Here is a 22519-nt window from a genome sequence, read left to right as displayed (position 1 = left end):
AACCCCTGTTCAGTTTCCAGCTCGGTAGACGAGCGGTTTTACCGGATTCCTGCAGCAGGGTCTGCTCGTGGTTTATTAAGCTCACAGGTGGGAGAGACCCCTGGGCAGTAACGTAGGAACTTCAACTCAAGTTTAGCGCAGAACTGCAGGCCAAAACGCAACTTCTTAGCAACTGACAGGGGGGGAGACTCGTGTGTTCGTCGTATCCCGCGTGGGGGTATTTCATTTTTCTGCAGATTACCTAACAGGATTCTGCCAGTTTATTTCACTCATTCATTGACGGGATCTGATTATTTTTAAAGCATGGCCTTAAACTATCCTGTAGTCGCTCGTTCTAAGAAAAGTCACGGAGACACTCTGAGGCGACGGCACATTCGCCACCCTGACCCGTGCAAATCAGGTTTCTGATTAGGCCCAAAGCCAACGGATTTGCCATATGTATAATTCGTCACGGGTCTGCTATTTAAAAGAGTTTCGCAGGTATCCCCGCGGATATCGGTGTGGCAATGGGCGGAGTTATGGGTAGAAGCTAAAGCCTCGCTGTTCTGATCTTATTCTCACGTAGTAGGCGGTACTGGTATCGCTGTAATGTGCATATAAACTGTCGGAAACTCGGCAGACAAGCCGGGATGGCAGAATAGCTGATACGCAGTACAGAGCCGGCGGACTGGACGCGCAGGTGAGTGTGCGAGGACCTCAGACATCACTGCTGGGGGGGCAAATAGCATATCAGCCGGGATGAGTCTGAAATCTCTCTTGGCAAGCGTGTTGCTGCAGGACAGAGCTGTGTGCTGATCCCGGCACCTTCCTCAGCGCGGAGGTGCGACTGATCCTCAGGTGGGAAGAGCTCGATTTTAACCGCTGCGAGCTGCATCATTCCAGACAGAAGGGAGTGGATTTAGAAAGGAGGCGAGCAGCTCTCCTTTTTTCGATTGCTGTTAACCAAATGCTCAGTCCCCCTGCTAGTTTTAGATAGAAAATGCACACATGTATTTGGCGACTAGAAAGTGCGTGGTTGTTTTTTTTAGCCGTCTCGTCATTCGCTTAGAATCTTTTTGGACTAGTCCTTTTCTGTTTAAATACGCGTCTCTCTTTGGTTAAAAGTTTAAAACGCGTCGGGTTTTGTAAAGGGAAAGTGCTTCAAGTGGAGTAGAAATGCCGGAGTTTTCGTGTTTTGCGGATCTGCGGATGACCTACTGTACCTCGGCACAAATAAAAGGGTTTTGTTCTTCCTTGTTCTGACAGGAGGGTGTTAAAATAGGTTGATGAAGAGGGCTCGTGAACTCTATCAAGCATAACGGAGCCCTTCACCTCCGATAGTCTTTTTCTGTCGACGTAACTCCGTTTTAAATCTCCGTTTTAAAGATACACGTGTGAGATTTTGTTTCCCCTTCCAGCAGTCGAGGCCGAAGTGTTGTCTCTTTTCTTTTTTTTTCAGCGCGGAATAAACCTTTACCCGTCCCCTCTCCTTATGACGTCCATGTAGCCGAGCGCTCGACTGGACCCCAAAACCACCAGGCGTGTGTTTGTGGGCCACCAGGCCCCGGATCCCCGGAAACACTCGGTTGCTGCTGAGAACAGGTTGAAATCCGTGAAGTCGCCCCCCGTCCTACACACGGTGAAACCCACCGCGCTCGTCGGCTCTGCGTGTGTGCCGGTTCGTGCCGTTGCAAGTTGCTCCCGAGCAGTTTCAGGTCGCTTTCCTTTTTTTCAGGAGACCCATGGCTCTGTGGCATAGCCTCCTGCAAAAGACACAAACTCAACTGATTTGTTTTTGTCTTCTGAGCGGGTGGAACCAGCGTTGTAGTGTTTCATTGTTTATCTGAGATGTTACCTTCTGCCCAGTCACGATTTTTGTTTTTGCCTTGGGGGGGAATCCAAGCTGTTAATCTGTCTTTCCATTTGTATTCTCTACCCAGTTTATATTCACTTATGGCAGGAGGGGGCAATGCCAATTTTCTTGCTGAAACATCTCTTATCTCCCCCTTACAGACCAGCGCGGTCTTTGCAGCGACTGTTCAGTGTTGCTTCAGCTGCAGATTGGGAGAGTCGACTCTCGTCCGGGATCCTCCTGGCAGGATGGCGCTCCCGACAATCCCTGCTGCCTTTTTACTGGTGCTCTGGACCACGGGTGGGTGACGCTCCGGGCTTTCGATTCAAGTTCCCTTCAGATTCCAGCTGGAGTTCAGTTTCCTCCACCGTCGCGACACGATCCCGGAGGCGCCGGAACAGTTCTTACATTTAGCCGGCAGGTGTATCACCCAGCAGCTCCCAGCTGGCAGCCCCCCCCCCCCCACTGAAACTTAGCTGGTGTGAGCCTGGTCAGTACCTGGAGGGGAGACTCCTGGGAAAGCTGAGGCTGCTGCTGGAAGAGGTGTTAGTGGGGCCAGCAGGGGGCGCTCACCCTGCGGTCTGTGTGGGTCCTGATGCCCTGGTATAATGACTGGGACACTGGACTGTAAAAAAGTGCTGTCCTTTGGATGAGATGTAAAACCGAGGTCTGACTCTCTGTGGCCATTAACAATCCCAGGGCATTTCTCGGAAAGAGTAGGGGTGTAACCCTGGCGTCCTGGCCAAATTCCCCCCCTGGTCTTTACCCATCATGGCCTCCTAATAAACCCCATCTCTGAACTGGCTTCACCACTCTGCTCTCCTCCCCACTGAGAGCTGGTTTGTGGGGAGAGGACTGGTGCACTATGCCTGCCATTGCATCATCCAGGTGGGGGCTGGATGGGTGAGTGTCCAGTGTTTTGTTGATATGTTATTAAACCACTTAGGGCAGCTTAGTACATGGTTATCAAAGCAAAACATCCTGTTGAATCCAGTTCTCTGTGTACTTTCCATGTTTATTCCATTTGCTTTTAAAATAGTAGTTTGTTTTTTAATGCGAAGCAGTTTCTTATTCTTTATTCTTTATAAATACGTGGCTCGAAGGCTGGTTTGATGTTTTTAAACATTCTCGAACTGCTTATTCAAAATGAGAATGAGAGACTCCCTTGTCTCTTTATTTGAACTATTTGAAACTTTATTTCAGTTTTCTTAAAAAAAAAAAGACAACTCACAGCTACCAAGTTCGGACCTGCCAATTAATGCTATTTTAACAGTGCAGTTGTGGTTCCATTGGCAGCTCTTGTGGTTACACTGTGAATAAGGAGACAATTATTTTGACTGGTCACAATAAAAGCCCAGAAATACCGGTATTCAAATGAGATGGCTAATTGATAATATCCTCACCGGAAGACACTGAAATTACACCATCCGTTAGTGTAACTCACCGTAAACGCGGAGGGTTTCAGTGTGCGTGTGTAACTTCTTGGAGCTGACAGCAGGTGGGGGGGAGGAGGGGGGTAGCATGTCTCCCCTTGGTGATCCCCAGGCCTGTCTGAAACCACGTCTGTTGTTTCCCAGAGTCCTGTGCTGGCCCTGTCACTGTGAGATTTTTGGACTCGGCTACACTGCCCTGCATCTCCAAGGATCCAGCCCCTGTGGACCAGCCTGCTGTAAAATGGGTGTTGTCTACAGGAAGACCTGTGCTGTATGTCGAAGGTGGAAGACCTCATTCTGGACCCGGGTTCGAGCACAGAGCCCAGATGTCCGGAGACAAGGCCAGACTGGGAAATTACTCCCTGACCATCGCTGCTGTGACGTTCTCCGACACGGGCCTGTATGAGTGCTATCGGGAAGCCGAGCGAGACCACCTGCAGTTCCTGGAGGACACTTATCTCACTGTCACAGGTAACAGCTCACGAGTCTCGGTTTTAACAGCGTCCAGCTGAGCCCACTGTGGGAGGTGTCTGATAATGTTCACATCTGGATAATCTTGTCCCCAGTTCTTACACTGTCCATCTTTATTAGACTCCAAGGCTGTTTTCAATGTTCTTTTCAAAGTCTGCAAACTAAAATAATCCAAACCCAGCTGACATTCTGATGTTCATCTCTCTACTTTCAGCTCATGAAGAAAATGTCACCCATCAGTCTGGAGCCTCTCTGTCTCTCCCTCTCCATACTACTGGTCCAGTGGAGGTGCTGTTTGATCCTGCAGGATCTACCCAGTCTTCCAGAGTCTTACTGAGCAGCTCAGGGCCCCCTGACCCCGGGTATGAACACAGAGTGTCAGTGCAGAACAGCTCTCTGACACTGCGCTCCCTCACTCCAGCTGATCAGGGGAGCTACACAGTGAGGGACCTTCAGGGAAACACCATCAGCACTGTGACAGTCACTGTGGGAGGTGAGCAGATCTACAGTAGGGTCACTAGAGGGCTCTATATTCTTGATAGAGTGTGTTCTTATATCATCCTTTATCCTGATTGTCTTTCAGCTCACAGAGTCACTGTCACCCTGCAGCCTGGAGCCTCTCTGTCTGTCCCTCTGCTCACTGGAGAGCCAGTGGAGGTGCTGTTTGATCCTGTAGGAGGTGGAAACTGGACCTCAGTGTGCTCTGTCCAGAACAGCACAGCCAGCTGTGTCCCCCAGTACAGAGACAGAGTGTCGGTGGAGAATCAGGAGTTGAGACTGCAGGACCTGAGGGCGTCTGATGAGGGGATCTATACAGTTTTGCTCTCACACATCCAGAAGGCCGTCAGCACTGTCTCTCTCACTGTGGAGGGTAAGACTAGACTGAGGTGCAGGAGAACTCCTCAAATCTTGTAACCCTTAACTTCTTGTTCTCAGTTTGAGGTTTTTAACCGCAGGACATTCTCGAGTGTAAAGAGTTTCTCCAGTTCTTGATCCTGTGGAGAGAGATCAGAGGTCTGCTGGTCAGTATCTCTATCGGAAGAGACTCCTCATGTCTTCTTGAAGGTGTGACGAGCTGTGTTTTGTCTCCTCTGTGTTTCCTACATCAGACCCTCTTCGTCACAGGTCTGTCGGAGTGATTGCTGGTGTCACTGGTGTTGGTGTTGCTGGAGTCATCCTGGCAATCCTGGGAGTATGGGTCGGGATGAGGAGATCAAGGACGACGATCAGGAATGACGGGACCTATGAACTGACAAGGAGAGATGATGCCCCGAATGACAGCAGCTCAGCGATCAGTCCTCCAGCAGATCAACCAGAAACTGGTAGTCAGAATGGAGTCTGTCCTCAGGTCCCTGGTGTCCAGGTGACTGAGGAGACAGGAGACGGACACTCTGATCCTGTTGTCTCCAATGGACACAGACTGTGTCACGAAACCGATACGTGGAATAGAAGGATCCTTATGCGTGACCGGAATCCCACAGGGCACAGAGTAGCAAAGGGACAAACCAAAAGACGAAATCCAAAGGCTGGGTCGCTAAGGGAGGCAGAGGGTCCGGTAACGAGAGAAATCCAAAACAATTCAAAGGCAAAATCCAGAAGGCGAGGTCAAGAGGCGGAAGCAGAAGATTCGTAACGGGAGATCAGTCAAAAGGTTTGGAAACGCGCACTGGAGAATACTAAGAAAGGCTTCTCAATAGTGAGCGTGGGAAGGTGTGCGAAGGGGGTTTAAATACTGAAAGGAAAGGGGTGTGATTGGATGATTGGTTAGGGAGTGAGAATTTGAGGAATCTGATGCATGTGAGAATGTGCTGGGTTCAATCAGGGATGAGATTGGGAAGCAGAGGTTCCGGGAATGTAACGTCGTTTGCGAGGGAGAGTGTGGGGCGTGACAGACTGCAGGGGTGATGAGGAGAGTCAGGGCAGTATATTGGGGGTGTAGCGGCAATGCTTGTTAATAAGACAGAATTAAGTGTTGCTGTGCTTTCCCAACTGAGGCCTCATCTCTCCCTTCATCTCTGTGGTGCAGCAACTATTCATGCAGGCTGATTTAAAGATGTTTTCTTTTGATAAGGGACAGCTCCCAAAGGGAGATGCACTTAGCTAAGCCTGGCTATCATGATCAATGGTCATCCATTGGCGCCTATCTGTCTAGGGAGTGCCAGATAAGTGTCAGGAGTAAGTGACTCATATATCACCTTGATCAACCAATCAGGGACTGGTAGGGCCGAGTAACCCACGCGGGACTCTGATGCCCATGGAACTTTCAGCCAATCAACGAGCTAAAGTTTCTCCAGGTAAAAACAGGCAACACAGAGAGCCTGAGAAGAATTCTGTGGACTTTTCTAAAGGGAATTCAAAGGAGAATTCCAGGGCAGGACGGCCCAGGAGCAGAAGGCTCCCAAGGGCAGGACATTTTCGCAGCGCGCCTCCTGACCATCCTGAGACTCAGCCCGGATAACCACGGAACGGTCAGTGTGTCCGAGTGCCAGAACTTTCCTTTGTTCTAAGAGTCTAGAGCGGAGGTTGCCAGAGAGTAACCAGAGGATCCACCCGAGGTTAGCCCAGCAGCAAGCCTCGTGAACAGGTCAGAACTGTGGACAGCTGAATCACTATTCAGAACTAGCTCTTCATTAGGAACGAACCGGTCCTCTTCCTGACTTGCTGGGACCCACAGTCATCTTTTCTCCTGTGCACAAACTTTGCTAGTTAAAGCCAACACTAACTAGCCGGTCAGTGAGCATCAGCAGCGCACCGTCGCAAGCCGCACAGCACAGCCTGGCACCGAGCCAGAGAGCGCGGATTGGACAGCAACAGCCTGCAACTGTTTCTTTGTGCCCGCAGGAGATCTGAATCCCCAGAGATTGGATGAGTATTCAACTTCAATGCATTACAGCTCGAGAATTCAATTGTTATCCCAACCAGTTGATATCAATTTAATTCCTAAGAGTTATGTACTTGTTTTGAGTATCTAATGTAGAAGTTGTAACCAAGTTCAATTACAATGGTCTAAATGAATGATATACTGAACGTATGTCCTCTTGATATATGTAACTCTTGGTAACTGAATATATACCCTTTGTATTCCGATAACCCTCTCGATAAGATCTGTTAGGTTTATATGCATATTCTATGTATTAATAAATGTATCCTCGTGTATTAGTACCTGTGTGTGTGCATTGTTTGAGTTATATCACATGGCTGGATTCTAAAGCCATTAAAAGAATCATTTTGTGATTTACTGCTACAATTAATAATTGTCCCAGTAAATGCCCAAACCCTACAGAACTGGTGCCTTCAGAGAGCATACTACATAGTGGTGACATCTTTCTGTATGATCAGGTCTACTGTGTTGTGGCTGCAGTACAGTTTTAGCTTATTATTACAATACTTTTTAACAGCGACAGATTCTTAAGATCACGAGGTGTTTATATTATTTCAGTATTAAGCTGTTACTACATTCGGAACTGTCCCATAGGAATCACTGTTCCATTAGTTTGGCACTAAACTGCTTAGTCTATTGCAGGAATTGTACTTACTCCTGTCCTGTAGTGTCCTCTAGAGGGCAGCAGCTGTTTCCTTGGGCTCAGTGCAATTGGGAACATTGTGATTACTGAGCAGGGGACTAAAGTCAGCAGACGAGCGCGTTGCAAATCGGTAGTTATCTGGCGTACAGAGCTGCATGCTAATCTCTGGATCATCTCCAGTTAATGCGATGCTGTTCTTACCTTGCAATTGACCCAATCTGACTACTGGCACCAACCCTGTTATTACAAAGAAACTTCTTGTGTACCTACCGTGATACATAAGTTTGGTGGAGAGGTTTGGCAGCCCATATTCAGTCAAAGATGTGTGTGCAGATCACTGTGATATACAGGCATCAACAAACTGACAAATACAATATTAAATGTTTAACTGATAAAACCCAAATGAACCAAACCTGTATAAATTAGTGGTGGAAAGGAGTCTTTTTATATAGCAAAAGGTCTCTGATCCTTTGGTAAGAACGATGGGTATATAACCCATTGTCCTCAATATTAGAAATGAATCCTTGAGCATTGCCGTTGTACCAACAATCCTCAAAAGTGCTGCCATTACCACTGTTCCATAAAATCCTAACATTACTTGTCTTGCATAAATTGTAGAACATGCCATCACATTTCAGTTGCTTCTCAGTAGCAGTTTGATCTATTATCACCCTACTCCCCACTTCATAACCTTCACTCTTCTAATTCTGGTCTCCTAACTGTCCCCCAAGCCCGTCTACACTGTATGGGTGGCAGGGCCTTCTGCTGTTATGCCCCCAAGCTCTGGAACTCTCTCCCCAAGGATACCAGAGTCACCTCCCCTAAACTCCTTCAAATTCAGACTCAACACCTTGTTCTGTAGAAGAGCCTTTACTGAACTGGTTCCATTCTTTACCCCTCTGCTTCTACTTTTCTCCTCAATCTGTTGAAATTGTTTTATCCTGTGTATTCTTATTGTAATTCTGTCAAGTGCTTTGAGAAGCCACCTTCGGAACCATTATATAAAATAGTTTATTCTAAATCCTTGAAACTTTAATAGGGCACTGCAGTAGGGCTAAAAATTGACAGCCTTAGTGGGCCATCATGATTTGTGCAAATTATAGGTAGTCACAAAGGGAGACTAGGATTCACTTGAAATCCATGACATGGGACACTGAAACAGTGGAGAGGCTTTGTGTAGTAAGCATTCAGTCTCAATCTACACAGTCTGTGCTGCTGGTAGAGATGGTTGTGAACACCTGTCTTCCCAGTCAAGCACTGGGATCTCCAGTCTCAAGCCTAATACTTCTCATGACTGTCCACTACCACGAAACCAACACCCATAAGACAAGACCTCCGAGATTTTAACTGTACCATTATTCACTGATGTTTGCGCACCAGTATTGTTCCTCTGCTAAGGAAGGGAAGTCCTACTTTACACCAAGCCCCTGTTGACAATTCCTTCCTTGTGTTTCTTTTAGTCAGTTTGTGCAGCCTAGAATAGGACACCAGATCTCACTCTTACTGGGCACTACAGTAGCAACTCACACTCCATAAGCACTACCCCTCTCGGAAACAGGAGGATTTCCAGTATATTGAACACCTCCGTCTCTACCCCAGTAAAAAAAAAAGTCACAATGACCTGCCCAAGGAATAGTGTGGCCATCTTCCCCCAGTACGATGCTTTATTACTCCAGCCATTTTCAGTCCTCATTGGCAGCAATACGGGAAGCATTCTTGAAAGGGGAACCCCCACAAATACAGTACTTCCATTGATTAATGGGTCTCACTTCCCTTGAATTCCTCCACCCCATTCAAACCTATAAACCATAAAGAAACAAGGGCAGGCAGAAGGGTCTTTCACAGCTTTATTGAAATGTTGCCATTACAAGGCGAGTGGAGGCAGGAGAGTCACAAGGGCGAGGCTGGAGCCTTCTTTCAGGCACCTGGGGAGGAAGAAGAACAATCCAGCTGAACTGCAGGACACCCACCCCTACAGGAGCTCCTCCTGCCAGACCCTACCTGTCCACTGGCCAACATCTCCAAAGTCCTCTGCTCCCTCCACATCCTCACTGGTGCTCTCAGCATCTTCACTAGAGCTCTGAGGGTCTCCCTCCTCATCCTCAGTCCAGTCAGCTCCCACATCCAGAGGAGCTTCTACTGGTGCCACAGCCACCCGACTGCTGGTCACCAGGCTCCTGGTACCTGTGGACAAGCAGCACCCAGGAGTGAGGGATCTGCTATACCCAGAGACCCACAGTGATGCTACTCATCTAAACAGTCCCTTTGTCCAGCATGGGATCATTCCTCAGTTGTCCAAGCATGGTTGTCTCTTGGGCAGAGATGCATCCACAAGGGATAGAGAACCAGACCCACCTTCATTCCGACTGCCAGCACACCTGGACTCACAGCAGGCACAGACCTCATGGTCACCATACAGCTCCTCCCACCTGGAGGAGAGGAGGACAGGTGAGGCCTCCACCTGGCATGTCCCAGAGCTCCTTGCAGAAGTACCTCTTAGCCTCCCTGTTGTAGTTGCAGGACTTGGTCCCTGGTGTTGCTTTAGAAGGAGCCACAGCCATGACACAGTGCATGTACAGCTCAGTCACTTCATGCTGCAAGAGGGAAAGTCACAGCATTAAGGGATCAAGGCCAATAGAGGGACAGAGAAGGACCTTCTGCCATCAGTGAAGGCAAGCTGGCAGCTCTAGGCACTACAGCTGCCACAGTCTGGTTCACATCTAGATCATGGATGGAAAAGCAGACAATGGATCAGTAGAGCAGGAAGGCTGAGCAGCCTTTGAGAGTAGTACCTTCCTGGACAGCTTCTTCTGGAAGAGGAAGGCATCAATTGTGAAGCGGAGCACATCCTTCTGCTTGGAGGGGACAAACCTGGACAGGCAGCCATCTGCCTTGCTGTCCACCATGCACCTGGGGACAAGGACAAGGATGAACCCCTGCAGGCTTTCGGGGCTCCTGCCCACCTCTCCTCCCAGAAGAGGCCGTACCCCAAGTTGTCGATCACGGGGAAATGGGGCTGGGAATGCTGGTCTGGTTTCTCCGTTACGTAACACGAGTGAATGTACAGCCTCTGCTCTGCTGTGGCAAAGTAGGCAGTGGCCTGGAAGTACATGGGCTGACCCAGGAAGTACTCATCCTTAGGAGAGAGCCGGACCCAGTGGGCTGGAGAGAGAGAGAGAGGCAGCATAACACCTGCACACAGCGCCCCCTGCAGGCAGGAGGAGCCACTCGCTCAAGGAGCTTACAGTTGGTGGTGAGCAGGACAAAGCTGTGCTTGTTCATCAGGTCCTTGAAGAAGGTCCTTCTCCTGGCCCATGTGGGGACATAGCCAACCTTGTAGGACTAGTGGAACCTGCAGGACAGAGGGGATGAGGGGCTTCTGGAAACTTTCCCAGCAGCTTCTCAGCAGCAGCAGAGCCCTGCCTACCTGTTGTAGGAGCACTTGACCGGCACAGAGAAGGGAATGAAGCGATGCACAGGCGCACTGGAGGAGGGCGGCGCATAGCGGAGAGTGTTGGAGTACACCAGGCGGCCCTGGACAACCTGCAGGGTCACAGAGGAAGGGATATTCCCAGGAAAGGCAACCCTGACACTGGCCCTACAGCTCACATCGATACACTGCCTGTAGATGAAGACCCGCTTACCGATCGCTCCGTGCCGCACTCGTGAAGCCCGTAGATGAAGTAGAAGTAACGGCGTGTGGTTCGGCTGACGCTGCAGTTACCCAAGGTCACCTCCGATGGCCGACAGCTGAAGCCGAACAGGAGCCGACTGACCCTCACGTACATCCTGCTGGAGTCGCACCACACGGCCACTCCTCGGGTGCCCCCGATGGCCGGGCGAGCCGGCTGCCGCCCTCCCTGGGGAGGAAACAGGACGCTCTTGATGTAGGCGGGTAAGGGGCGGCTGCCGGCTTCGGGCTTCATCTTCTCCTTGTCGAAGTAGGGCGAGTACGCGTCTCTGGACACGGGAAGGCGGCGAAAGTCGGGAGCCAAGGACTGCGAGTCGTTCTCGCTTGCAGACAGGTCTTCGGAGGGCGCATCTGCCAGGTTCAAGTCCTCCAACTGGGCTGCGTCTTCAGGAGCCGGGAGGTCGGCCTGGAGCGCCAATTCCCGAGAGTCCCAGCCAGCCGGCCCGGCGGAGATCAGTGTGGGGAGCCCGGCCCCTGCGCACAGGCACAGCACAAAGAGAAACGAGCGCATCGCCAAATTAACGTCCCGCTCAATTGCTACAGGAGTAAAATAAGTAAACCACCAAACTGTGTTGAAGCAAGAAAGCATAAAGTGTGAACGCTGTGACTAGGTTTTTATACTGGCAGGACCTGCTACCGCACACCTGGTCATACTGCCGCTCAATCAACGTAATCAATTACACACAGAGACCCGGATATATAATCCGTTACAATAACAAAAGGACAGACAATGAAATATGGGCTATTTCGAAGTTGCAAATGTGAGATATAAAGTCGGAGTTGTGAGTTACTAAGTCGCAATTCTGAGTTACTTAGTCGGAATTCTGCGATACCATAGCGCGTTTTTTTGTAACTCCCTGGCGGAAACGGGCTTTCATACATTTCAATTAGTCTGATCAGTGCAGGACAAGTTAATGTAGAATCATTACTATGTCTGTCTCTTGTTTGTATATAAATGAATGTCTTTGACAACTTAATGTTATTTTTTAATTTAGTTTTACGATGTAGGTCATGCGTTAACATATGCATGCGTTAACATATGCACGAGCATACGAAATGTCTCACTCCTGATTCAGCTCATGCTCCATAGGAGAGAAGAGATTCCTCCTGCTTCTCGTACAATCATATCAGAACAGAAGCCCATGTCGCCCAGCTCTGATTCAAGAGCGACTCGTATCTTCAGCCCTGTTTTAATTCGTGATCCTAATTTTCTTTAGTTTTGATCAATATTGAACTTTTTCTAAATAAAACGACAATAATCAAACATGCAGGCAGACTTTTAAAAAGTATTAGGAGCTGACAGGGTGCCCCTTTGGAATAGTTGTCAGAAAATGTGAGAAAAGGAAAGATACATAAGCTCTCACACACAGCATTAGAGATTGGCATCTGATTGAAAAAAACAACTACCTGTCTCCCCAGCATTTAACGGTGCTGTTGTTTTGATTTTACATATTGTTAGCATTTTAATGAATTGTTAAAAGATTGATACACAAATCGCTAAATAAGAAAACGTAAAAACCCTAGCTGTAAGCAATTGGCCATTCATATTCCTGAATTTTAAATCCCTGTGTTTTTCTGTACCCGAATGCCTGGTGCAGCTAATTTGAAAGCAGAATCTACCATTTACTGTACAGAAGCGTATTGTTGCCACCAAGGAAATAAAATCCTGAGTTTACAGGAGTAAAAGAGGAAACAAATGCAAACACCGTTTAGAAAAAACATACACGTCTCAGGCCTTAACCATGACAAGGATGGGATTTGAACCTAGACGAGCAGAGCACAATGAATTAGCAATCCAAAAAGTGACTCCTGTTTAATTTTCTTTTCGCTTGCTCGATTTGTAGTACGCACCTCAATCCTTACAACCGGCAAACAATAGGGCTTCATGTGCCACAGCATTCTGCTGCAGGTACGGTTTGCACCGTGTATTGGGCGAACCCGAATGAAATATTTCAAATATGTGAAGAATTTCATGAAACCTGAAAAAAGAAGATCACAGCCAATGTCAACAATTCAGAGCCTGTAGGCAGCTTCAACAGAACAAAACGATCTGAAGCCGCAATTCTCTCATAGAGTGTTGTGACACTCTACGCTGTTGCTATTACTGCTATATCTGCTGCCGTTGCTTAAAACTCTACTCAGCGGGCAAGTTAGTTGTACAAGGAATAGACTACTTTGAGCCGTCCAAATTCCATTATGTGAATTTAAGCTTTTTTTTATTAATAACAGCATTAGTAATACAAGTGGGTAGCTTCTTCCACCTTCTTCCATCTTCCATCAACTACCCCCGACTGTCCACTTCAGTTTATTACAAACCCACGGATTCACACAGCTACCTCCTGTACAGCTCATTTCACCCCAACCACACTAAAAACTCTCTTCCTTTTTCACAGTTCCTTAGGTTACGACGACTATGCAGCGACGACATCGACTTCGAGAACCAAGCCCTCGAAATGTACTCATTTTTTATCAACAGAGGATATCCCAGCAGTGTGATTGACAGGGCCCTTGCCCGAGCCAAAAACACCCCCCGGACCATCAACCCGATCAGGAACTCCCGCCGTAACAACCGCATTCCCTTGGTGCTTCCTTACCACCCTAACACACTTCCTATCCCCAGGACCATTAACCAGAACTTTTCCATCCTACAGGATGATCCCTCCGTTGGGGCCCTCTTTTCTGATCGCCCTATCATCTCATATCGCCGACCACCTAATCTGCGTAACCTCCTTGTTCACAGCTCCCTTGACCGCCCTCAACAACCATCCACACCAGGCACTTTCCCTTGCAACAGAGCTCGCTGTATCACCTGCAAGTAAACAGCCACCACCACACTCATTCAAGGCCCCTCAGGACAATTCCGGATCACCCAGACAGCATCTTGTACCTCCAGCAACCTTATTTACTGTATCTCTTGCAGTAAATGCCCAGCCATCTACATTGGAGAAACAGGAAGGAGACTCGGAGACCGCTTCAGAGAACACGTCAGGGCTGTGAAGATTAAAGATCTCTCCAAGCCCATTGTTTCTCATTTCACCTCTGACGGCCACGACCACACTAATCTCTCCGTCTGTGTTCTCAAAGACGGTTTTCCGAACTCATACATCAGAAAGACCACCGAAACTAAAATTATTCTGCAGTTAGGATCACACATTCTCCCTTCCCTTAACGACAGATTACTGTTCTTTTAAATTTTCTCCATTCATTGGAAGTTTCATTTCACACCTCTCTGCACCCATTCTGACTTCACACCTCTTGATTGGCCTCTCTTTCTGTCCCCTGCTCCCGCCTCTCACTCCCAACCTTTGTTCTCCCGCTACTTTACCTTTGCCTACTGCCCTGTCTCTCTCACACCTGAAGAAGGCTCCACGGCCGAAACGTTGTGTTCTCTTTCTTCTTTTTTTTTTCAGCATGGAATAAACCTATTACTTGTTCATTAGTAATACAATGCGTGCTCAGAAACGTTACTTATTAGCTTATGAAGCAATAGTGTTTCGACAATTTGCGGTCTTCAAAAAGTAAACGCTGAAGTTTTTATACTTCCTTGTGAGCAGATCACCTTTGATTTAGAAAAGGAAAACTTACTCCCCTGTTGCTTTCATTGCAATATCTGAATCAAGACCCAAGCGCTAAGAAAGCTGAAAAACGCAGAAGTCATAAACCTGATTTTAATTTAGATACACATTTTCTAATGCAGCCTTCATTACAAGACAGTCTATTTCTCGAAAGCGTGTTATGTAAAAAAGAGAAAAACGAAAATATGTGGATGACAATATTTAAAAGCTGAAGATTTTACTTTTGAGAAACTGTCATTTTATGTATCTAGACGCTTTTCAACCACTGCTTTTAGAACTTTGCTGTGCTTCCTGAATCATTGTCAGTGTTATAAACTGGGTGTGGAAGTAGCGATCACTTTGTAGAGCAGTTGATAGACTGGAGCTGTTCAGACTACTCTTCTTATTTCTCAAATGCTTCCATCATTTTTCTTTCACACTAGGACGCGAGTGTGGACATGTGTTTGGTTTTCGTTTCACTGATTCTCATTGAAGATTTGTGAATTAAGGAGGAAAAATCAGTTGCTTGGGAAAGCAGAAGGTTTGGTTCTCAACGATCTTGAAGACACGCCCATGTAGTGCAGCGTGTGATATTTGTACTATAAAAGACCAAGTGCTCAAAATGACGTCTGCGTTTACCGTTTAGACTTTTCATCTCGGGCGCACTTTTAGAAAGCAAAGATAGAGCAGTTGTGTTGAATCACCCTATGACAGCTGTCAGCAGAGTGGCGCAGCGGAAGTGTGCTGGGCCCATAACCCAGAGGTCGATGGATCGAAACCATCCTCTGCTATACACACCGTCAGTATAATGAAGTGAATTTAAACTGATTTTTTTCTCTCGTGTGTGTGCAAGCTTCACACTTACTGTATTCGTTAATCTTTACCAATAGCAGATGCCCAAATGTATCTTTGGTTGTTCTGCGATCCTTCATAGTTTCCTCAATTCCTTCAAATGAACATCCATATCAAAGCAATTATATATATACATTACAATTAAGGTACATATTAAAAATATCAACGCACATTTGTATAATGCTCATTTAATAATGATTGTCAAGGATTGTCAAGTTCTCCAACAAATCTGTGTTCTAATTTTAAAATATTTTTGCTAAGGATACAACGGGTGTATAAATGAATTCTCCCAACAGCCAGTTAAAGAAAAATTCCACACGTGAGGATGGTTTCTTGGACATTGACTTAGGTACTTAATTGTTTACTTGTTGTAGTTGCACACGAGTAAAACACGAAGATTTCCTGCAACATTCAAGAGGGTTTGCGAACAAATCCCTTCAATTTTTAGCGGAGATTATGTTTACATCATCACAATCTGAAGCACGTCCCTGAGTGCGTTTGACCCAGCAGCCCTTTGTTTAACAGCTGCACAGGGACACATTCCCATTGCTTTTCACAAATCACTGGCATTTTTTTGCAGCATTTCTTCTGTCCTGAGAAGCAAGATTTGTATTTTATCTTTCAGAAGTTGTATGAATTTCTTGAAGTTCAGAAACAACTTGTTCCAGAAAAGAAATGAACACTTGCTTCAAAGTAACGTATGTGTATGTGACGTATGTGTCTCTTGCTGTATGTGCTCTTATCTGTCCATCTCTCTCTCCTCTTCTCTCTGGCAGTCTGTGTAGAGTATCTGAAGGGGATGTAACACCACTTGGAAAAGAAGAAAAATTATCAGGAAAAATTCTCAGGCAGAATAAAAAATCATTATTCTCTTAGTCAGATTCACAGCTCAGACTCACACTCAGACAGAAGCTCAACTCTGTACTGCTCTCTATCCTCACAATCCAGAACTAGAAGATATTCAGACAATCAGTGCTGCTACATGAACAATATCAGACAGAACAGCCTGGACTCATGTCACATTTCCCCCTTTTTTCCTTCCTCCCAGCCCTCTTAGAGACATAAAAGAGCTCCTGGTTCTCCTCTCTGTGAACTGGGCTCAGGGGTCACTGATCTGGCAGTTGTGGGCTCTGTTCCAGGTTGAAAGCAAGAAGGTTCTATTAACGCTTTCCAGGACTTCCAGCCCTTCAGTATTACTTTCTTTACTGTATGTCAGCCTCCCAAAATGTTTATAAATGTTTTATAACACATATGAGTGTGGAATTATCTTATTATTTATATATAGTATTTATGTAATAAACACCAGTAGTGACACTATGATCAGTATATTGATTATTTGTAGCCGATGGTCCGATGGTCGTGTCTACAATAGTGACCATTTGACCAGTCTGTAGCTCTGGGCAGTGGGACTCAGATCACACAGAAGACCCGTCTGTGTGTGATTCCATACGAGCCCTGGGATTCAGCTACTCTAACAAATGTCTCATAGACCGTCTTATAAATTTACAATTAGATGAAGTCATGTAACAGTTTTACAGATAATTTAAATAATCAGACAGCAGTTTTGGCAGTGGATACATCTCCACATGGGGGAAAGAAACTGAAATATATGTGCTCACTGTGAAGTAGGAAGAGGTGGTCAGACAAGCAAAACAACTTTGCAAATAATGTGAAGTGACATTGTTTTGTGTCAATCAGCTCACAGATTTCGCTTCATGTGCCTTAAGCTGTGCAATTTGTATGGTTGTTGAATGAGATTGGTTTCTTCACAAGCCCAGTCAATTGCCCAGCTTGCCGACGCACACCTCCATGAAGACTCTCTTTAAGATTTAATTGTCAAGTCGCCTCCTTTGCATACAATAGTAGCACCGACACTAAGAGAAAGGATGAGAAATGGCGTTTATCAAGCGATTGCAGTGTTTGTTTGACTGAGGATCCTTGTGTGCTGAACTGGCCTCTGGAGAAGTGTAGTGCAGTAAAACAGAAGGTTTGTGTCACTCAAGATTGTTACAGAACAGAACAATACAATTACAATACTTTTGTGAGAGTAAATATTACTGGTGCATCACAGTTCTTATAATGGTGAAAACAGGAGCACCTTCTCTACATTTTTGACTGAAGTATTTAAATGGAAAGAAATAATATCACTATGCAATTCATAAATGCAATTGAGCTCCTCTAAATGTTCTAGTCTGATGAAACAATGTATAGAATTAGGTGACAATATCGGAATTAATTCTAATGCACAAGTTTAATTTTCAGCAACAAAAAAAGTGCTCGGAAATATTTTACAAGAATGAAACCTAACATTCACCTACATAAACATTCACCCTCTACATAAGTAGAGAACAGTAGGACAGAAGGTTAGTGTCACTGGACACTGCGTCAGAGAGGCCGATCTCTTCTCCCTCATTATGCAGGCTTACCCACTCATGATGAACTGTCCTCCAGTGATACTCAGCTGCCATCATCGACTCAGACATGACGTTCATGTACATATTATACCTTAATATGGCACTGCGTTACAATAATTTGATCAGAACAACTGGTGAAAAAATAATAATCAAATATTTCTTTCCTTCTTTTAGTAAAGATAAAGACTTTGTCCAAAAAAAGAAGCATTTATACCTTTCCTCTCCTACCAGCCCTTACAAGTCACCCAGTTTTTAATTTAGAGCTGGATTAAAGCTCTAGTCTCTTTGGGGGTGTGAGTTGGAATCCCACTGCTGCCAAATATCTCCAACTATCTCAGTGTTAAGAAGCAAAAAACACACATTTGCTGCAGAAGTAACAGGAGAATTTGTGCCATTCAGGCTTATAGCGTGATGTCATTTTCTCATGCTCATTTTTAGATGCTTGTGATCGAATCTATGATTCTTATGAGTGTGCCCTCCATAAAGGTAGCAGATATAACGTGCCAAGTTTTCAGAGAATCGCATTAAATACAGGTCAGAAGAAGGCGACAAAGTGTCCGCTAGGCAGTTCAGCGATTTCAACAGTGTTCTCTGTTGTTTAGGTCCAGAATGACACCCGTTACAACACACAGTGTCAGGCATCAAAAAGACTTCCCAAAACCCTGATCCTCTCCTTGATCCGGTGATGGCATCCAGACATTTCCTGCAACAAAGCCAGGATACGGTCTTCAACAACACGAGTGAAAGGCTAATTCCCAACCTTTGCAATCCTTTGCAAAGAAGGACCGCATGTGCTCAGTGTTAAATGCACTGTTCATTATTATTAATCATAATAATAATAATCTTTACATTATATAGTGCCTTTAAAGGTGGCTTTCCAAAGCGCTTTACAGAATGAAACCAATAAAGTTAAAAAAATACACAAGATAAGCAGGATGAGAATACACAGTTAGAGGAGACAATAGATGGTGGTATTAAATACAGTAGGAACAGAGGGGTAAAGAATAGTTCATTAAAGGCTCTTCTTTGTCAATTCAATGAAATGTTTCTGAAATGCTGAACGATTGATGTGTTTCACGCGCAGCGCGGGCTCTCCTTTGCTTACAAATATTTTTTTCCACCAATTTACTCAACTACGATTTTTGCTGAGCATTTTGTTTGATTGCTTCCTATTGTATACTGCACTGATTTCTGTATTGTTCAATTTCCCTGTTGATTTTAATTTCTTGTTTTCTAAGACAATCAGACCAGCTGTTCTGACCATACCTTGCACTGGAGCCACTCTTTTCTTTCCAAAGGCGTGGAGAGAGATGCTACTGCAGGTAACACCTCATGAGAAACATCATGAGCATCTGTAAAAGCTCTCTACCTGCCCGCTCCCCACACCGACGTGTGTGAGCAGGGATTTAAAGGGACATTTTGAAGTGTAGAAACATTTTATTGTTACGTACTTTTTCTGTGCAGTTAGTTCTCCTTCAACTCCGCCCAACAACAGAGGTCAGTTTTAATACAGGAGTAAAGGCACATTGCACATCTGCAAAACATCACGTACAGGTTTAGGGAGAGCTACATCAGTGATTGGAAGGTAGGAAGTTTCGGGTCACTTTTTTATTATAGATTCAAGCAGCCCTGAATACCTTTTCAAGAAACATTTCAGAATCCCAGTCACGTCCAGTATGATTGCTACACAGGTCTACAGTATACAATCAGAATACTGTTTGTGCGTTATATAAAACACATCGCCCAAAGTATTTCTAAAACAGGAATTACACGTTTCTGAATGCGCCCTCCTTTATAAATAAAATAAAAGGTCTGAAGCCTGCTCCAAAGAAGCACTATATTCAGAGCTGACAAAGAAGTGATAGGAAACATCTCGGAAAACGAAGGTGCAGTCATTTCCAAGCATCGCACAACAAGAGCTGAACCCACCCGACGTTCTCCAAAAGAGTAAGGTGTTGGGAGTGTGGCTGGGTGGTCTAAGTGCTGGGTTTGTGCTCCATTTTCTTCGCTGGGTTAGGTTTGAATCTTGCCGCTGCTAAGTGTTGGTGGGTTAAGACCTTCCTTCTATTGCGACTTCAATGGGTAAAAGCTTTGCTTGACAGTCTGTCGAGAGACTGAACTAGGTGTTTCAAGATAGTCTTTGTCAGCTTAACATCAAGGCATAAAAAAGCCTCATTTTGTATTCCCAACAGCAATGCTCTTTGGTCCCTTCAGCATTATGCAGGGAACAACATCTGCCGTGATCACTTTTGAGTCAGTGTGAATCGTAGTGTGCCGCAATTGTTTTTTAAATTGGTTTTGTAGGCAAGGTGCATTTTTCTGTGAAACTTGAATGCTGTGCTTTTTCATGCAGAATCATCGGCAGGAGCAAAGCTTATTCAATCTTTGCGCACAGCACTCCATCAGAAATACTTTGTCCAAGTTTTGAAGAGATTGTGGGATTCTCTGCACACGTTCACATCGCGTACCTCAGACAACAACACCATTCGATGGGAAGTTGATTCTGCTTATTGCAGTTGTCCCTGTGGTTGCAGTAGTTACAAAGTTGCACTTTCCTCCACCTTCTGCTATAGTATTCACTGGGTGAGCTTCATCATTTGGCTCAGAAAGGTCAACTGTGCTTCGGAAAAAATCAGCTGCAGTGTCGTTATTTTGTCGGTGAGTATGGCTGTCTTTTAAAGCACATGAAAAACACGAGTTTGTGGATTTCTCCAAATAGCAACGAATTCAGTTGTGCAGTGCTTTACTGCTTTCAGAGGGTCTTTTATCAACGCTGCTATAGTAGAGAAGTGACATAATCACAAACGCAACCATTTGTGCTGGCTGTTTCACTAAGTATTAAGCTTTTTCAACTATCACATGATTTTAACTAATTTAACATCATCTCCAGGAGAGCACCTCGCACTGCTCACTGAGCTGATGTACAGTATGTGCCCATTTCTCAAAAATTAAATATCATCTGAACTGATTTTTTCTATTTTAAATGCTTTCCTACTCTTTTAATATTTCAGTTAAATCTTGAAGTACTTTCCATTGATATTAATCCTAGTCCCGATGAACGATTCTGGGACATGGTGTACCTTGAATAATGTTCTTATAGGTTTCAGTTTGGAAAAGGGCGCTCTCCAGAAGCTACCGAAACCTCCAATGGTCGCACAAAGCTTAATGCAATAGCAACGTTTGGGGTTGAAAAAGAATATTACTTGCTATGAATACGAACACTGTTACAGGAGGCGCGTAAGGACTATTTTAGCTCAGATCATCAATTTATCTTACATTTCTACTCCATTAATATCGCTATTGAGTGCTAAAGGTAGGTCCTGGCAATACTTCATGAGATCTTCTTAAGAAAACTTAAAAAAATAGATTTCCAGTGCTGAACAAAAAGTAAAAAATATCGATTATGTGCAACTGATAAAATCTCTCTTCCAGGGATGTTGTAGCCACATGCAAATTACTTTATCAGCTTTAAAAGTTTCTTTTGCATTTATAAGACGATCAGCATGACACTCAAAACATACCTGTATTCAGTAAGCGCTGAGTCTGCTGGCTGAGCAAGTTGCCTCCTCTACACACAAAAGCAGCCCTGAAGCTAAGATAAATGAAGAGAAATTGCTTTTATTGGGCACTTTTCATATCCGATGAGCTTGACATCTCCCAAGGGCGATGGAGTTTTTTTGCGACACTGCTTTTCCCTTTTTTCTTCTTTCTGTACTCTGATGGAAAAAAAAAAACGAGAAATCATGTAAGGGAAAAATGTATTTTTTTTCATGGAGAAAACGTGCACCAGGAAATGTTTTGTTTTGAAGAAGTGATTTAACATGATACATGACCTAATTTACTGGAGTAAATGCTCACACTGCAAGGTCTGCTTTACTACAAGAGAGAAGTAGAGTGAAAGATGTCATAATTTCACTGCGTTGTTCAAGAAAACATCTTTTTCTTTGAATTCTAAATCAATCAGAATTTCAAAGTGACACACAAACCCTTTGTCTGTATTAAAGAGATGATATTTTAAAACTGATAAAAATGTAGAAAACACGTTTCTCACTTAGAAATTTTAGATGGGATGGTGTATTACTAGTTGCAGCGCTGAACTTACCATGGTGCAATTCAGTTACATGATTGGCCAGTGGTTTAATGGATAACGCGTCTGATTTTGCATCATGAGATTGTAGGTTCGACTTCTACCGGGTTCGTGTGTTTTTAAATCAGGCTACTCAGAAATAGATGTCCATTATGTGAATGAACCACACCTGAAAGCAAACGTTGGTCGGGTTTCCTTCTTTCCAGCATGAAATAGCAAATCGTTACAAAAAGCACCAGCTAATGTCCAATAGCGTTAGTCATTTTAATTCACATGAATATACTGTAAGGTCTTGGTACATGGGATTGGATTTCATCCACAATTTAAAAAAGGGCAAATTATATTTACAGGCTTCAGACACTTTTTAATACAAAAGTTACCTAAAACTCTGTAACTTTCAGGTTAGTTTGAACCTGTAATGAAAAAGGGGCCTGAAACTTCCATTCTGTGATGTAACTGTCTCTAAAGTCGGACGTGATGTTTCACGGATGTGCAGTGTGCCTTTTCTCTTGTCATGTTCAAAATGACTTGCTGTGTAATTTCCTGAATGCGTGTTCTGTACTGCTCTGTTATTTCATTTAGATTATCTATGTGGTGTACAGATAAAACCAAACTGCATGGTATAATTTCCGGGTTCGGCACCAGCTGAACCTGAACATACA

General features: G+C 45.0%; 1 protein-coding gene across 2 annotated transcripts; it reads left to right on the top strand.

The window, feature by feature from the left end:
- Nucleotides 1–1744: 1744 nt before the first annotated feature.
- LOC138243260 (uncharacterized) lies at nucleotides 1745–6095 on the top strand. Of its 2 annotated transcripts, XM_069198801.1 has the most exons (5): nucleotides 1745–2131; nucleotides 3409–3735; nucleotides 3950–4228; nucleotides 4319–4606; nucleotides 4845–6095. In XM_069198801.1, the coding sequence occupies exons 1-5, from the start codon at nucleotides 1828–1830 to the stop codon at nucleotides 5366–5368; spliced, it is 1722 nt and encodes a 573-aa protein (XP_069054902.1). In that variant the 5' UTR covers nucleotides 1745–1827; the 3' UTR covers nucleotides 5369–6095. The 2 variants fall into 2 exon arrangements, with proteins under 2 accessions (XP_069054902.1, XP_069054903.1); XM_069198802.1 differs by lacking the exon at nucleotides 1745–2131 and having other exon boundaries at nucleotides 3211–3735.
- The last annotated feature ends 16424 nt before the right edge of the window (nucleotides 6096–22519 follow it).

This window comes from Lepisosteus oculatus, chromosome 14 (genome assembly GCF_040954835.1).
Source record: "Lepisosteus oculatus isolate fLepOcu1 chromosome 14, fLepOcu1.hap2, whole genome shotgun sequence".
NCBI classification, from domain to species: domain Eukaryota; kingdom Metazoa; phylum Chordata; class Actinopteri; order Semionotiformes; family Lepisosteidae; genus Lepisosteus; species Lepisosteus oculatus.
The sequence above is the reverse complement of the archived record's forward strand: the minus strand, read 5'-3'. Positions and strand labels throughout refer to the sequence as shown.

Excerpts from the sequence above, each read along its gene's own strand:
- LOC138243260 (XM_069198801.1), top strand. The coding sequence starts at position 1,828 with ATGTTACCTTCTGCCCAGTCACGATTTTTGTTTTTGCCTTGGGGGGGA. Across the intron at positions 2,132-3,408 it reads ACTGGTGCTCTGGACCACGG|AGTCCTGTGCTGGCCCTGTC; the intron begins GTGGGTGACGCT and ends GTTGTTTCCCAG. Across the intron at positions 3,736-3,949 it reads CACTTATCTCACTGTCACAG|CTCATGAAGAAAATGTCACC; the intron begins GTAACAGCTCAC and ends CTCTACTTTCAG.